Source organism: Fundulus heteroclitus, unplaced genomic scaffold, assembly GCF_011125445.2.
Source record: "Fundulus heteroclitus isolate FHET01 unplaced genomic scaffold, MU-UCD_Fhet_4.1 scaffold_267, whole genome shotgun sequence".
NCBI classification, from domain to species: Eukaryota; Metazoa; Chordata; class Actinopteri; order Cyprinodontiformes; family Fundulidae; genus Fundulus; species Fundulus heteroclitus.
The window spans coordinates 87067-104924 of NW_023396677.1; the positions used below are offsets into that span (position 1 = coordinate 87067).

The 17858-nt window shown below is 40.6% G+C and overlaps 1 protein-coding gene across 1 annotated transcript in view; it reads left to right on the forward strand.

Annotated features, from left to right (window-relative positions):
• The first annotated feature begins 3806 nt into the window (after positions 1–3806).
• LOC118559308 (coxsackievirus and adenovirus receptor homolog) overlaps positions 3807–17858 on the forward strand; it is a 41175-nt gene continuing 27123 nt past the window's right edge. The window contains exon 1 of the mRNA XM_036129973.1: positions 3807–4047. Coding sequence (XP_035985866.1) covers positions 3981–4047 — 67 coding nt within the window. The 5' untranslated portion in view covers positions 3807–3980. The remainder of the gene's footprint in view (positions 4048–17858) is intronic.

A 17858-nucleotide genomic window follows, 5' to 3' on the forward strand; every position in this document is an offset into this window, starting at 1 on the left:
AGACCTCCTCCCTGGTGCCAAATTCCCTGTTAGCCGTCTTTATAATCTATCCCGGCCTGAGAAAGACATCATGGAGCAATACATCAACTCCTCTCTGGAAGCAGGCCTAATCCATCCCTCTTTCTTCCCGTTAGGTGCAGGTTTCTTCTTTGTTGAGAAAAAGGACAAAACGCTTCGCCCTTGTATTGATTACAGAGGATTGAATGACATAACAGTAAAGAACAAGTATCCACTGCCCCTTATTGATCCCTCTTTTGAGCCTTTATGTCACGCCCAAGTTTTTACCAAGCTCGATCTCCGCAACGCATACCATTTAGTTCGGATACGTGAAGGAGATGAATGGAAGACCGCGTTTAACACCCCTTTAGGGTATTTTGAGTATCTGGTGATGCCTTTTGGTCTCACAAACGCCTACATTCACGTCAAGCTCGTTGGACCCTATTCCTTAGCCGCTTTAACTTCACACTCTCTTATCGCCCAGGCACCCGCAACCTCAAGGCTGATGCTCTCTCACGGCAATCTTCCCCAGATTCGGTCTCTTCTGAACCAGTGCCCATCCTGCCATCTACGTGTTTTGTGGGAGCAGCACAGTGGGAAATGGGTCCATAGTACGGGCAGCTCAACAAACCTCACCCGATCCTGGTGGTGGTCCGGCTGATCGCCTGTATGTTCCAGAAACAGCTCGCTCTCAAGAATTGTAGTGGGGACATGCCTCCACACTCACCTGTCATCCTGGTTTTCAACGTACCCTTCAGTTCCTCCAGCAGAGCTTCTGGAGGCCAGGCGTGACTCGGGACACTAGGGAGTTTGTGGCAGCCTGCTCTGTCTGTGCTCGTAGTAAGGCTTCTCATCGCCCACCTGCTGGTCTCTTACAGCCTCTGCCTGTCCCCAGTCGCCCATGGTCACACATAGCTGTGGATTTCGTTACTGGACTACCACCCTCTAGAGGTAACACTGTCATCCTCACTATTGTTGACCATTTCTCGAAGTCTGTTCATTTCATCCCTCTCCTCAAGTTACCCACTGCCCTCGAGACTGCTGACCTTCAGGTCTCACATGTGGTTAGGATTCATGGGATTCCTGTGGACATTGTTTCAGACCGAGGCCCCCAATTTGCCTCCCAAGTGTGGCGGGCTTTTTGCCGAGTTATCCGGATACCACCTTCGGCCAGACAGAGCGGGCCAACCAGGACTTGGAGTCTGCTCTCCGGTGTGTTTGTGCCAGGCATCCCTCCTCATGGAGCATCCAGTTGTCATGGATTGAATATGCCCACAACTCCCTTGTCAGCTCTGCCACAGGTATGTCCCCATTCATGGCAGCTAATGGTTTTCAGCCTCCTCTGTTCCCAACCCAGGAACGTAACGTTGCTGTGCCTTCGGTCCATGCCCATCTTCGCCGAGTTCAAGAAGTGTGGAAAGCCACCCGAGCAGCCCTCACCCGTTCTGCCCACCGCAGCCAGGTGCTCGCAGACAAACATCGTTCTCCTGCCCCCCGGTACCAGCCGGGTCAGAAGGTATGGCTATCCACACGGGATCTCCCCCTGCAGGTCAAGTCCCGGAAGCTCGCCCCCCGTTTCATTGGCCCATTTGAGGTGGAGAAAATCATCAATCCTTCTGCTGTGAGATTGAGATTGCCGGACTCCATGCACGTTCACCCGACCTTCCATGTTTCTCTGCTTAAGCCTGTGTCCTCCTCCAGTGCCCTTAGCCCTCCGGCCGAACCCCCTCCTCCCGCCCTGACTATTGATGGCCATCCTGCCTTCATTGTCCACAAGATCTTGGATGTGAGGCGTCGGGGTCGTGGTTTCCAGTACCTCGTGGACTGGAAGGGCTACGGTCCGGAGGAGCGGTCCTGGATTTCCCGTCGTCTCATTCTTAGTCAGCAGTTATTGGATGACTTCTACCAGGAGTTCCCTGACAAGCCTGGAAAGACGCCTGGAGGCGTCGTTTAGAGGGGGGGTACTGTGGTGTTTGTGACTGTGTGGGTGTGGTTAGGTGTGCTCTCTCTCTCGGATAGGTGTGGCTTGGGGAGGAGCTGGCTGCACACACCTGAGTCTGATCTTCATCTGGAGCAGTATTTAAAGCCTGTCTTCCTGTGTGCTCACTGCCAGATGGTCACCGCTAGTTGGATCCAGCTCCGCTCCAGCCACCACCCACCTACCACATCTCCAGCTGCTACTCTCGTGAGCCTTCCTTCCTCCTCGACCAGCCCCAGCTTCCAGAGACACCACCTCTCCCTGCTTCCCTAAGGACTAAATAAACTGTTAATTGCACCTTTCCCCCACGCCTGGTTCTCTGCACTTAGGGTCCAGCTCCTTGCTCATAACACTTTTGGGCATAACAACGGACCCATCACTACCAACTACCTTTCCTTCCAACACTTCCTTTTTACACACCATTTGTATTATTAGGGCCTTGTTCTTTTGCTCAGCATTTTTACAAATAATAAGTAAGCTTCCATCCCTCTGGACTTTAGCTAGTTCTACATCTCCAACAACTTTCTTTAATCCAATTGACAAAGTGATAGGACTTACTCCGCTCATATCCTGTCCAGCCTTAAATTTCAATAATACTTTAAAGTCTTCCATTATTGTTTTCTTTCTTGTCTGAACTCTTTCTTCTTCATCCTGAAGGGACCTTTTACCAGCATTTAATCCCCTTTCAATTTTATCTCCAGATTATGCCAAAACCTTTAAACCTTTAAATTCAATGTATTACTCGCCAAACAATCGCCGATCGATCAGTTGAACTCGAGCGCAAAATTCCTTACTTCGGCAAACTTCTCCTTCTCCTCTGCCACCCGCCAAGCCCAGAGCCCGATTCATCCCGTTGACAGATATCCTTCATTATAAACACTGTTTGGCGCGTCGAAACAGGTCCTGTATTGGTCACGTGACTTTCCCACAGTGATACGCGCATTCATAGACCTCATATACGTAGACGCGTCGTTGGGCGCAGGTTCGCACGTCAACGTCACCGCCATATTGTGTGTGGCAGAAAAAAGTTAAGTTCTGTTGTAGTGAACGTGGATCAGAGAAGATGCCTCCTTCCTGTGCTGCATGGAAATGTATTCGGGCTGTTTTTACTACTTGTATCTGCCTTCTATAAACTAAGACTGCACCATGTTGCAAAACTGGACACACTAAAGCTGCAGAGTGGCATATATAAGGATCCATTTTCATAAAACCGTGTCACATGTAAAACTTTTGGAACAGACTTTTTGGGGGAGTATTAAAGAGGTAAAATTACTAATATGAGAAAAAAAAGACCTAGGACAATAAAGTAAAAAAAAAAACATAAAAGTGGTAATGTTATGAGAAAAACGTCATAAAAACGTATTATGAGAATTAAGAGGGAACATTTCCAGAATGTTCACAGTTTGCAGAATTATTTCACTCCTGGAGTAAGGAGTAGGGCCAGGTTAGATTATTTTAATTATTTTTATTCTTTACGAGAATGAATTCAGGAGAATGAAGCTAGAGGGCTATTAAAATAAACTTGTAATATATTGCAAATATAAAAATATTACGAAAACAGTATATTCTGAGATTAAAGTCCCTCTGATACTGTTTAAGTGACTGAGTAACTGCAGATTTGCCACATTTAACATGGCGGACGCTCTGACGCATCGCAGCATAGGCAGAACCCGCCCAACGACGCGTCTACTCTTATATTATGCGCGCATCAACACGGGTTTACGCCATGAGCACAACGCATGCGCCGACGCATCAGCGTTGCCGGTCCCAACACTAGTCCTACCTTCAGCACCTTCTTCCGTGAATCCGTCAAAGAGAAGTGAGACGTCGATTCAACCGCCTCAACTCAACTCGGCTAGAAATTCTTAGTTTGCCTAAATTAGAGTCGGTGTTTCGGTCTAACTGCAACGGACGTCTAAAAGAGTTTATTCTTAATGTACAACTCTGTAACTCAAAGGATTTGAATGAACTCAGCGTTAAACTCGTCGATTAAGTGAAAGAGGAAATGGTTCCTCTTCCAACTGCATCACTAGTGTTGGCTCTGCTGGTTTTCAGCTTCAGTGTTTCTGCTGGTAAGTTTTGTCTTGGATGATAATAAAACTGTCCCTTTAGGGGCTCCGTTTAAAACGATGAGTTTTCATGTGAGATGTTTTAAACAATTTTCTGTATCGCTGTAATAACAAACTCATCTCCTGGTATTTGACCAAGGTACTTTTTATCAGTTTGATTAAACGGTATAATTCAACATAGAAAAAACAGATAAACGGCCGTTTTCTCCTTTTGTGGTTTTTGCACATAAAACCAAAATCCATTAAACGGCTTGATTTTGTTTTTTTTGTTTTCGCCCCCAAAACGGAAATACCATTCAATTTTCGGTTTCAGAAGTGGGCGTTGCTTTCAAGCCCGCCAGTCCGGTGCCCTTCAAAATAAAAGCATGGCATGGAGAAACTTTCGTTGTATTTTCTGCCCTTATCGAAACTTCTGTGTTTTAAATAAAAGCAGGAGGTGTAAATACATATATAATATATAACATATATATACATATATATTTATATAATATATATAGATTATATTATATAATATAAATAACATATGATACATATATATTATATATATGAATTAATACATATATATTATATATATATAATATATACATATATATAATATATATAATACATATAATATATATATATACATTATATTATATATATATAATATATACATAATATTATATATTAAATATATATACATATTATTAATCTATTTAATTATATAATAATATATATTCTATATATATATATATATATATATATATATATATATATTCACTTTGAATGTTGAATTCACTGTGCTTAACACGTGGAATTATATAATTATCAAAAAAGTGTGAAACTGCAAATATATCTTATATTCTAGGTTCTTCAAAGTAGCCACCTTTTGCTCTGATTACTGCTTCGCACACACTCTGTATTCTCTTGATGAGCTTCAAGATGTAGTCACCTGAAATGGTTTTCACTTCACAGGTGTCCACTGTCAGGTTTAATAAGTGGATTTCTTGCGTTGTAAATGGCTTGGGACCCTCAGTTGTGTTGTGCAGAAGTCAGGTGGATACACAGCTGACAGTTCTACTGAATAGACTGTTAGCTGCTTTTTTTTCTTGCTTATATATATATATATATATATATATATATATATATATATATATATATATATATATATATATAGATATATATATATATAAGCAAGAAATATATATACATATATATATATATATATATATATATATATAAGCAAGAAATATATATATATATATATATATATATATATATATATATATATATATATATATATAAGCAAGAAATATATATATATATTATAAGCAAGAAATATATATATATATTATAAGCAAGAAATATATATATATATATATATATATATATAAGCAAGAAATATATATATATATATATTATAAGCAAGAAATATATATATATATATATATATATATATAAGCAAGAAATATATATATATATATATATATATATATATATATATATATATTAGGGCTGGGCAAGTTAACGCGTTAATTTCGCGTTAATTCATTAGACTATTAACGGCGATATTTATTTTATCGCGCATTAACGCATGTTGCTCACATGCTTTCAGTCAGTGTCAGTCAGCAGGCGCGCTGACTGCAGCGCGCTCTCACGGCAGCACTCTCCCGCTCCCCCTCCCCTCTCGTACATGGCTCAGCGGCGCCAGCCAATCAGCACGCAGGCTCAGCCTGGCGAGCCCACTCAGCTCACACAAACTTACCAAACAAACAGCTGAGAGAGACCGCAGCAGCGAAAAAACATGAAATGGGGAAGTAGCACGTTTGGCTTTATTTTAATACCGTAAATGAAATCAAGCTGTATGTTTTGTAAAAAGCCGGTTCATTTCAGTGGAAACACAACAAATTTATCTAAGCACGTGAAAAAACATGAAAACGTCGAGCCCCAGAAACGGAGAGAGGAGACGAAACTTCTCTCATTGCCCCGACAGACCCACAGACATCTCTGACTGAGGCGTTTCAGTCCTCCATGAAACATCCAGGTAGATCAGTGGATGGATGGATGGATGGATGGATGGATGGATGGATGGATGGATGTTACTGGAGCCCACACATAACATGTAATTTAGGGTGACCATATTTTCATTTGGGAAAACCAGGACACCTTTGAGCGGGCGTGGTGGGGGGGGGGGGGGGGGGTGGGGGGGGGGGTGATATTGCTAAATGATTTGATTTAAAGAACACAAACACAGAATTCCAATTAAATCTTTATTCAACCACCTTTTTTAACCATAACTGATTTTTTTAAAGAAAAATAACAACTTTATATCGTGGATCAAGAGTGGCAGGTAATTGTTTGAAGCCAGGTTTTTCAGCTGCAGAGAACAGCAGACATATCCATCACTATGAAGCACGTTACTGCATGCGTTATGTCGCTTGGACGCTTTGTCATTTTATCACAAAGAAGGGAGCCCAGTTTAGCTGCTGTACCTGCTTTGTTTTGGAAGAAGTTACAGAACGCGACGACGACGAGGCGCACAGCTCGCGCTGCTGCGGGTGTGAGCGGCTGAGCGGCTTACGTGATGAATACTGGTGGGTTGCGTTACCAGACTCTGTTTTTACCGGTTCCTTGCAAGTTTTACAAATCACTGTTGTTTATTTCTATCAGGCTGGCGAACTAGTAAAACCTCGTTTTGGGACCGTTTCCTCCGCCGCTACTTGCTGCTACATATTCACATGCTCTGTGTTGTGGTTTGAGAGGGCGGAGCTTTGTGACGGCGTGCCGACTGTAGCAAGGAAGTAAAACTGTCTATCGAACTTTTTATCGACCCTATTTTTTCCTATCACGCCCCACGTCTATTGATCGATAGATATTGTTATCCACGCTATCTATCTTCTGATTAAGAACAGGGCTGCCCGCACCGTCGCGGCTCAGGGATTACGTCACACGCAGCGCTGTGCGCAGTGTCCTAGTGCCTGTCAATCCAATGGTCCAATGAAGGTAATTTAAAAAGCAGGACATTTCCTCACTTTCTAAAAAAAACCCGGGACGCCCGGGACAGGACGTGAAATACGGACATGTCCCGGGAAATACGGACGTTTGGTCACCCTATGTAATTAAGACCTTGAAAGAACCCAGTACATATATTAAAAAGTGTTATTTAAGATAAGATAACATTAGCTAATCCTTTTTTTATCCCACGACGGGGAAATTTATAGGATTAAAGCAACAGGCAGGTGCACACAACACAGACAAAATTACATAAGGATTGAAATATATAAGAGGTGGATTAGCGAAAAAACACTGAACATAACATTATTATTATTATTATTATTATTATTATTTAATTGTAATAATAAAATAAAAACCACAAAACCCAAAAGGTCAACAGTTTCATGATACATCAAGCTTAGGGACTGGCTAATATACAGCAGGTCAAAAAAGGCCATATTTTGGCTGCAGTGCTTGCTGTTCTCTTATGAAGAAAAGATCAACTAGTGCACTAAATTCAATAGATGGGTTGAAAATATCCAGTATAAAATAAGTGCTACAAATGTTTACAACACTTTGTTCATTATGGCAGCAGAACATAAAATAAAAGTGCTCTTTACACTACTTTTGAATTCATTCTTGGAGTTTGTAAATACAATGCGATTAATCGCGATTTAATCGCGATTAATCAGGGCGATTTAATCGCGATTAAATATTTTAATCGTTGCCCAGCCCTAATATATATATATATATATATATATATATATATATATGCAAGAAATATATATATATATATATATATATATGCAAGAAATATATATATATATATATATATATACAAGAAATATATATATATATATGCAAGAAATATATATATATATATATATATATATATGCAAGAAATATATATATATATATATATATATATATATATGCAAGAAATATATAATATATATATATATATATGCAAGAAATATATATATATATATATATATATATGCAAGAAATATATATATATATATATATATATATATATGCACGAAATATATATATATATATATATATATATGCAAGAAATAATATATATATATATATATAATATGCCAAGAAATATATATATATATATATATATATGAATATATATATATATATATATATATATGCAAGAACTATATATATATATGCAAGACCAAATTTTTTAGATATCTATATACATATATATATATATATATATATATTGCAAGAAATATATCTATATGCAAGAAATATATATATATATATATATGCAAGAAACTATAATCTATATATATATATGCAAGAAATAATATATATATATATATATATATATATATATATGCAAGAAATATATATCTATATATGCAAGAAATATATATATATGCAAGAAATATATATATATATGCAAGAAATATATATATATATATGCAAGAAATATCAAGAAACTATATATCTTATATGCAAGAAATATATATATATGCCAGAAATATATATTATATGCAAGAAATTATATATAATATATGGCAAGAAATAATATATATATATGCAAGAAATATAATACTATATATATATATATAATATATATATGCAAGAAATATATATACTATATATATACTTAATAGAACCCATATATATATATATGCAAGAAAGAATATAGATATAGATACATATATATATATAGATATATATGCAACGAATATATATATATATATATATATATAGATATATATATATATATATATATATATATTATATATATCTATATATATAATGCAAGAAATAGATATAATTATATGCAAGAAATATAATATATATATAATATATGCAAGAAATATATATATATATATATATATATTATATATATATAGATATTATATGCAAGAGAAATATATATATATATATATATATATATCTATATATATATATATATATATATATATATCTCAAGATGCTGTGGTAGCCATGGCTGGTTCAGTATGCCTTTAAGTTTGAATAAATCCCCTAACCCAGCAAAGCACCCCCACACCATCACATTTTCTCCTCCATGCTTCACGGTGGGAACCAGGCATATAGAGTCCATCCGTTCACCTTTTCTCCGTTGTAAAAAGACACGATGGTTGGAACCAAAGATTTCAAATTTGGACTCATCAGACCAAAGCACAGATTTCCTCTGGTTTAATGCCCATTCATTGTGTTCTTTAGCCTAATCAAGTGTCTTCTGCTTGTTGCCTGTTCTTAGCAGTGGTTTCTAAGCAGCTATTTTACCATGAAGGTCTGATTCACACAGTCTCCTCTTAACAGTTATTCTAGAGATGTGTCTGCTGCTAGAACTCTGTGTGGCGTTGACCTCCTCTCTAAACTGAGGTGCTGTTAACCTGTGATTTCTGAAGCTGGTGACTCTGATGAACTTATCCTCCGCAGCAGAGGTGACTCTAGGTCTTACTTTCCTGGGGCGGTCCTCATGTCAGCCAGTTTCTTTTTAGTGCTTCATGGTTTTTGCCACTGTACTTGTGGACACTTTCAAAGTTTTCCCAATTTTTCAGACTGAATGGCCTTAATTTCTTAAAGTAATGATGGCCAATTGTTTTTCTTTACTTAGAATTTGTATTATGGCAAGAAAAAAAAGCAGCTAACAGTCTATTCAGTAGAACTATCAGCTGTGTATCCACCTGACTTCTGCACAACACAACTAAGGGTCCCAAGCCATTTATAACGCAAGAAATCCACTTATTAAACCTGACAGTGGACACCTGTGAAGTGAAAACCATTTCAGGTGACTACATCTTGAAGCTCATCAAGAGAATGCAGAGTGTGTGCGAAGCAGTAATCAGAGCAAAAGGTGGCTACTTTGAAGAACCTAGAATATAAGATATATTTGCAGTTTCACACTTTGATAATTATATAATTTCACGTGTTAAAGCACAGTGAATTCCACATTCAAAGTGAATATATATATATATATATATATATATATATATATATATATATATATATATATATATATATATATATATATAGAGAGAGAGAGAGAGAGAGAGAGAGAGAGAGAGAGAGAGAGAGAGAGAGAGAGATCGATCTATTATTTTTTTCTACCTCCCTCCTGTTTATATTGGCTGTTTTCCCAGATACCAGATATATATCTAAAAAAATTCTCCCCCACAAAAATAAAGTTCCACACACAACACACCGTTTCATAAATGTTCCATTTATTGACTATGAGGTGTTTACGCTGGATATGGTGATGAACTGTCACATAATGAACAGCGACATCTGCTGGTCATTTAAAATACCTGTCTGTCCTGTCCTGTTAAATCTCTCTGACACTGAATAGATGACTTTATTCCGAGTTAACCCTGTAGCTATAAAAATTATAAATATATATTACATCTAAATATATGTATATATTTATATATGTATTAGACCTGCTTTAATTTAAAACACAGAAGTTTCGTTGAGGGCAGAAAATACAACGAAAGTTTCTCGATGCCATGCCTTTATTTTGAAGGGCACCGGACCGGCGGGCTTGAAAGCCACGCCCACTTCTGAAACCGAAAATTTAATGGTATTTCCGTTTTGGGGGCGAAAACAAAAAAAACCAAAATCAAGCCGTTTAATGGATTTTGGTTTTATGTGCAGAAACCACAAAACGGGAAAACGAATTGTTTTTCTGTTTTTTCTATGTTGAATTATACCGTTTAATCAAACTGATAAAAAGTACCTTGGTCGTATTTATACTCCTGCATCGACGCAGGAGTATAACCGACGAGAGATGAAGTACAGATGTTTTATATATTATTTTTATGCATATATTTTTATTAATAATTAATCAACAATACAAAATTATTAATGTTACTGTTATTATTATTATTATGATTAATATAATAATAATAATAATAATAATAATAATAACAGTAATAATTTTGTAATGTTGTTAATATAAATATATGTTTTTACTTTCGTTAAGAAATGACAGAGGATTATTGATACTTTCTTTCTCAGTTAGTGGGTTAAAACAGAAAAAAACACACAAATGTTCTGTTATTGTTTCAACATATTGAGACTGCCAAATATGAGGAGAATTACTTCTGTTTAATCTGCAATCACAACATTTACGTTCAATATTTCACCTTCGAAACAAGTAAACAGCTCTGTGGTTGTTTCCAGAATCCTGATGGAAATACAGTTTGTTCTGATTTTCGCTCATCTCCAGAAATTCTTTCTGCAGCTACAAAAAGTTCACCTTCCTGAGTCCATCCAGCACTCTGGTTTCAAGTAGCTTGTCAACACACCCATGCAGGGTGCATGCGGGTTGGATGTGGGCTGGTGAGTGGGCCCCAACTGGTCTTCCCAGCTGGGTCCCAGATATTTTGGTGTGGGGGTTCCATGTTGGCCCCATGTGGGCCAGCCCAGATGGGCTGAGGGTGGGTTTCACATGGGCCCCATTGAAAGCCTACATGGGGAATCCAAATTTCTCCCACACGGGGCCCACACTAGCTGCACCCTGTGTGGGCTGATTATGGGTCCCTACTAGGTCCTACACTGTACCCAAAAGGCGAGTAATCATTATTATTACATGCTAAGTATTTATTTTGGGTGGGGGGGGGGGTCTTATTTTGTTTGTATTACTTTGTCTTAATGTAAAACACACTGAGTGTCCTCTTGGTATGACATGCACTATATAAATAAAAATGCCATGCCATTACTCATGTCTCAATTAGGTCAAATTCAATAATAGATACACACAAATACATTATATATGTATGTATGTATGTATGCATGTATGTATATACACTCACCGGCCACTTTATTAGGTACCCCATGCTAGTAACGGGTTGGACCCCCTTTTGCCTTCAGAACTGCCTCAATTCTTCGTGGCATAGATTCAACAAGGTGCTGGAAGAATTCCTCAGGGAGTTTGGTCCATATTGACATGATGGCATCACACAGTTGCCACAGATTTGTCGGCTGCACATCCATGATGCGAATCTCCCGTTCCAAGACATCCCAAAGATGCTCTATTGGATTGAGATCTGGTGACTGTGGAGGCCATTTGAGTACAGCGAACTCATTGTCATGTTCAAGAAACCAGTCTAAGATGATTCCAGCTTTATGACATGGCGCATTATCCTGCTGAAAGTAGCCATCATGGGTTGGGTACATTGTGGTCATAAAGGGATGGACATGGTCAGCAACAATACTCAGGTAGGCTGTGGCGTTGCAACGATGCTCAATTGGTACCAAGGGGCCCAAAGAGTGCCAAGAAAATATTCCCCACACCATGACACCACCACCACCGGCCTGAACCGTTGATACAAGGCAGGATGGATCCATGCTTTCATGTTGTAGACGCCAAATTCTGACCCTACCATCCGACTGTTGCAGCAGAAATCGAGACTCATCAGACCAGGCAACATTTTTCCAATCTTCTATTGTCCAATTTCAATGAGCCTGTGCAAATTGTAGCCTCAGTTTCCTGTTCTTAGCTGAAAGGAGTGGCACCCGATGTGGTCTTCTGCTGCTGTAGCCCATCTGCCTCAAAGTTCGACGTACTGTGTGTTCAGAGATGCTCTTCTGCCCACCTTGGTTGTAACGGGTGGTTATTTGAGTCACTGTTGCCCTTCTATCAGCTCGAACCAGTCTGGCCATTCTCCTCTGACCTCTGGCATCAACAAGGCATTTCCGCCCACAGAACTGCCACTCACTGGATGTTTTTTCTTTTTCGGACCATTCTCTGTAAACCCTAGAGATGGTTGTGCGTGAAAATCCCAGTAGATTAGCAGTTTCTGAAATACTCAGACCAGCCCTTCTGGCACCAATAATCATGCCACGTTCAAAGTCACTCAAATCACCTTTCTTCCCCATACTGATGCTCGGTTTGAACTGCAGGAGATTCTCTTGACCATGTCTACATGCCTAAATGCACTGAGTTGCCGCCATGTGATTGGCTGCTTAGAAATTAAGTGTTAACGAGCAGTTGGACAGGTGTACCTAATAAAGTGGCCGGTGAGTGTATATATTAGGGCTGGACGATAATTCAATAACAATATATATCGATCGATAGTCGTGTGGCGCGATAGGAAAAAAAAGGGTAGATAAAAAAATCGATAGAGTTTTCCTTCCTTTCAGCCTATCGTATTAGTTGATGCTACAGTCACTACTTCCTCTCGAACAATCGTAATCGCGGACCCAGACACGCCGTCACAAAGCGCCGCCCTCTCAAACCACAACACACTGCAAGTGAATATGTTGCAGCAAGGAGTGGCGGAGGAAATTGTCCCAAAACGGGGTTTTACTAGTTCACCAGTCTGACAGAAATAAACCACAGTGATTTGTAAAATTTGCAAGGAGCCGGTAAAAACAAAGTCTGGTAACACAACCAACTTGTTTCATCACGTAAGCCGCTCACACCTGCAGCAGTGCGAGCTGTCAGCCCCGCGCAACTCCACGTCTTCTTAGGAGTCTTCTGGAACTTCTTCCAAAACAAAGCAGGTATAGCAGCTAAACTGGGCTCCCTTCTTTGTGATAAAATGAAAAAGCGTCCAAGCGGCATAAGGACATCACACATGCTGTAACATGCTTCATAGTGATGGATATGCTGCTGTTGTCTGCAGCTGAAAAACCTTAACCTGACCCTAGCCAGATGTATTTCGCTCAGCCTAGCTCCACTCAGCCATCTCGGACTGATCCATAGGAATGGCTCTTTTATTGAAGCAATATTAGGTAGATTGGACAACATGGAAGAAATAGCAGCATCAATGTTAACGCTTGCTTCCTCGATGCGAGCCACCATTGTTGTCTGAATCAAAACAGTCTCACGGTCGCTTCTCCACTACGTCACATCTATGAAACTCCAGCCCTGCGTCCTGATTGGCTGGACAATAAAATGGGTCCAAGAAATCACTCTCAATGGGAGATGTCCCAGATGGATGTGAGTGAAGCTAGGCGGAGCGAAATCCATCTGGTTAGGGTCAGGTTAAAAAAACCTGGCTTCAAACAATTACTCGCCACTCTTGATCCGCGATATAAAGTTCCGGGGCGCAAGTTTTTCTCTAACAGCGCTCCCTAAATTGAGCAACGAGTGCAGGGAATCATTGCAAAATGAGCTGCAGTCTGTGTCTTCCCACGCCACAACCTCAGACCTCAGCCCTGCATCAGCCTCTCAATTGACTATATAGACAGAGAATGGAACCTGAGGAGTAACTAGTGTACCATTCCCACCTAAATAGGCTATTCTATTAATTCCGTCCGTCCGTCTTCTTCCGCTTATCCGGGGTCGGGTCGCGGGGGTAGCAGCTTCAGTAGGGAGGCCCAGACGTCCCTCTCCCCAGCCACTTGGGCCAGCTCCTCAGGAGGAATCCCAAGGCGTTCCCAGGCCAGCCGGGAGACATAGTCCCTCCAGCGTGTCCTGGGTCTTCCCCTGGGCCTCCTCCCGGTGGGACGTGCCCGGAACACCTCTCCAGGGAGGCGTCCAGGAGGCATCCTGACCAGATGCCCGAGCCACCTCAACTGGCTCCTCTCGACGTGGAGGAGCAGCGGCTCTACTCTGAGTCCTCCCCGGATGACTGAGCTCCTCACCCTATCTCTAAGGGAGAGCCCAGACACACTACGGAGAAAACTCATTTCAGCCGCTTGTATCCGGGATCTCGTTCTTTCGGTCACGACCCAAAGCTTGTGACCATAGATGAGGGTAGGAACGTAGATCGACCGGTAAATCGAGAGCTTCGCATTTTGGCTCAGCTCTCTCTTCACCACAATGGATCGGTACAGCGTCCGCTTCACAGCAGACGCTGCACCAATCCGCCTGTCGATCTCCCGCTCCATCTTCCCCTCATTCGTGAACAAGACCCCAAGATACTTGAACTCCTCCACTCGGGGCAGCACATCCTCCCCAACCCGGAGAAGGCACTCTCCGGGTTGGGGATTAGGCACACCTTTTCCAGTTCAAGACCATGGTCTCGGATTTGGAGGCACTGATTTTTATCCCGGCCGCTTCGCACTCGGCTGCGAACCGCTCCAGTGAGAGCTGTAGATCACGCCCTGATGAAGCCAATAGGACCACGTCATCCGCGAATAGCAGAGACGCAATCCCAAGGCCACCAAAACGGATCCCCTCAACACCTTGGCTGCGCCTAGAAATTCTGTCCATAAAAGTTATGAACAGAATCGGTGACAAAGGGCAACCTTGGCGGAGTCCAACTCTCACCGGAAACGAGTCCGACTTACTGCCGGCAATGCGGACCAGACTCTGACACCGGTCGTACAGAGACCTGACAGCCCTTATTAAAGGGTCCGGTACTCCATACTCCCGGAGTACCCCCCACAGGATCCCCCGGGGGACACGGTCGAATGCCTTCTCCAGATCCACAAAGCACATGTAGACTGGTTGGGCAAACTCCCATGCCCCCTCAAGAATCCTGCTGAGGGTAAAGAGCTGGTCCAGTGTTCCACACTGCCACACTGCTCTTCCTGAATCTGAGATTCGACTATCCGACGGACTCTCCTTTCCAGAACCCCTGAATAGACCTTACCAGGGAGGCTTAAGAGTGTGATTCCTCTGTAGTTGGAACACACCCTCCGGTCCCCCTTTTTAAATAGGGGGACCACCACCCCAGTCTGCCAATCCACGGGAACTGCCCCCGATGTCCACGCAATGCTGCAGAGCCGCGTTAACCAACACAGCCCCACAACATCCAGAGCCTTAAGGTACTCCGGGCGAATCTCATCCACCCCCGGGGCCTTGCCACCGAGGAGCTTTTTAACAACCTCGGCAACCTCAGCACCAGAGATGGGAGAACCTGACCCAGAGTCCTCAGGCTCTGCTTCCTCAATGGAAGACGTGTTGGTGGGATTAAGGAGGTCTTCAAAGTATTCCGCCCACCGACGCACGACGTCCCGAGTCAAGGTCAGCAGCACACCACCCCCACTGTAAACAGTGGGGGTCTATTTGTTGTGTATCACTACGCGCTATAGAGAGTGAATTAGCGACAGCGATGGGAGTTCCATGCATTTATCATCATCATCTGATAGCGATTTGGAATATATAGAAGACTTTCTTGATAGCATCCTGACTTTGGACGGAATCCAGCCATACCAGTTTGAGCCAAGGAGACCAAAATGGCACCATGTGAGCTGAATCTTTCTGCTGCGGCTGCCATCTCTGTATTTTTGTGTTATTAGGGCTGTCAGTTTTAACGCATTAACTTTGTTAGACCATAACAGCGCCTTTTTTAACGCGTGTTAACTGCAATAATGCTTTTTTTCCCTGCAACATCCTCAGAACTGTTTTTTTTTTTACCCCTGCACCTTCAGTTATTCCACGAATGCTAGAGAACAGCATAACCGAACTGTGCTTACTGTTGAAAAGCCCACTTATTTTATGCAACTTTGGGCTTCTTTTTTTGCTTGTAAATTTAATGAGTTGCGAGTTGCAGTTTTTTTTGTTTGCTTGTTTCTGAAAGTGAAACTAAGTGACACTGCCGCACTACAGACACCAGCTGAAATATCCCTCCGTCTCATAACCGAAAACTGAAAAAAACAAATGTTTTTGAAAAAAAAAAATTATGTTTTTTTCACTTTTACCGGATGTATTGGAACATGGCCATGCACGTAGGCATTGTTGCTTTAACAATAGCTCTCGCGAATTTCAATGGTGAAGTCCTCTGGAAATCCGCAATAATTGTTGTTGATCGCAGCTTTGTAGAATACTTCCTATTGAATTTGCTTGTAAAGAGCGGAGAACTTCCCTCGGCTCACGAATTGTTACGTCACAGGATGTGATGTCAGGCGGCCGTTTTTGCCCATATTTGGGCAAAAATGGCAGCCCCCAGTATCAGTGATCGCGACGACAATTTATCTTTTTATTTCTTTACTGATTAATGCTAAATTCATTAAATCACCACAAACGTATTATTTTTAGGTATAGCCGATGACCCACTGATTTTTCCTTGTTGACCGGACTTCTCCTTTAAAGCTCCTGCAGGTCAGTGCCAACACAACTCTCAGCAAGGATTGTAAAGTCAACTATGTTAAAGTGATATTCACCCAAAACTGATCTTTTTTATATCAATTACTCAAGGTTTGAGTTGTAATTTTGGATGAAGTATCCCTTTACATAGTTGACTTTACAAACCTGCAAACGTCAGAATGAACTGGGAAAAAACAAAGAAAAAAGAAAGATAAAAATTCAATGCTGACTGGCCAAGGGTGTCACATTTTTTTATTTATTTCTAAAATCTGGCTTTATTAAATAAATTACAAACCAAGGAAAAAATACAAAATTTAATGTTTTTAATAACAGCTTTTGACTGGAAGATCTGTGCAAGAAAATCTTGAAAACATTTCCTATCTGATAACATTGCTGGTGTACTTGTTTTGAGGGGACATTTATGTCCTTAAGGTGAGCGTATTATTAAACCTTAGAAAATCCAGATTACATTAGTTGCATTAAATTAAGCTTCCTAGCCACAAATAATGCCATTCCAAGTCAGTAACAGCCATTTTTTTTATACCCACTCATTTTTTATACCCAATAAGTGAGTATAAATTTCCCTCGACAGACAAATATCCCAAAGTTACTACTGCTGTGACCTAAGGGGGAACAAAGTCAGGACAAAGCTAATTAATTTTTATAGCTCGTTGGAGTAAAACCGACAGATAGACAAACTCTGGGTCTAGATTATTTTCATTGTCAATTAATCTATTGATTATTTCAACAATTAATTAATTGATTGGTTCTTGTTCTGTCCACAAAACAAATAGATACCCAGTTTATTGCCATGAATGAACAAAGACAACAGAAATATTCACATTTATTAAGCTGAAATCAG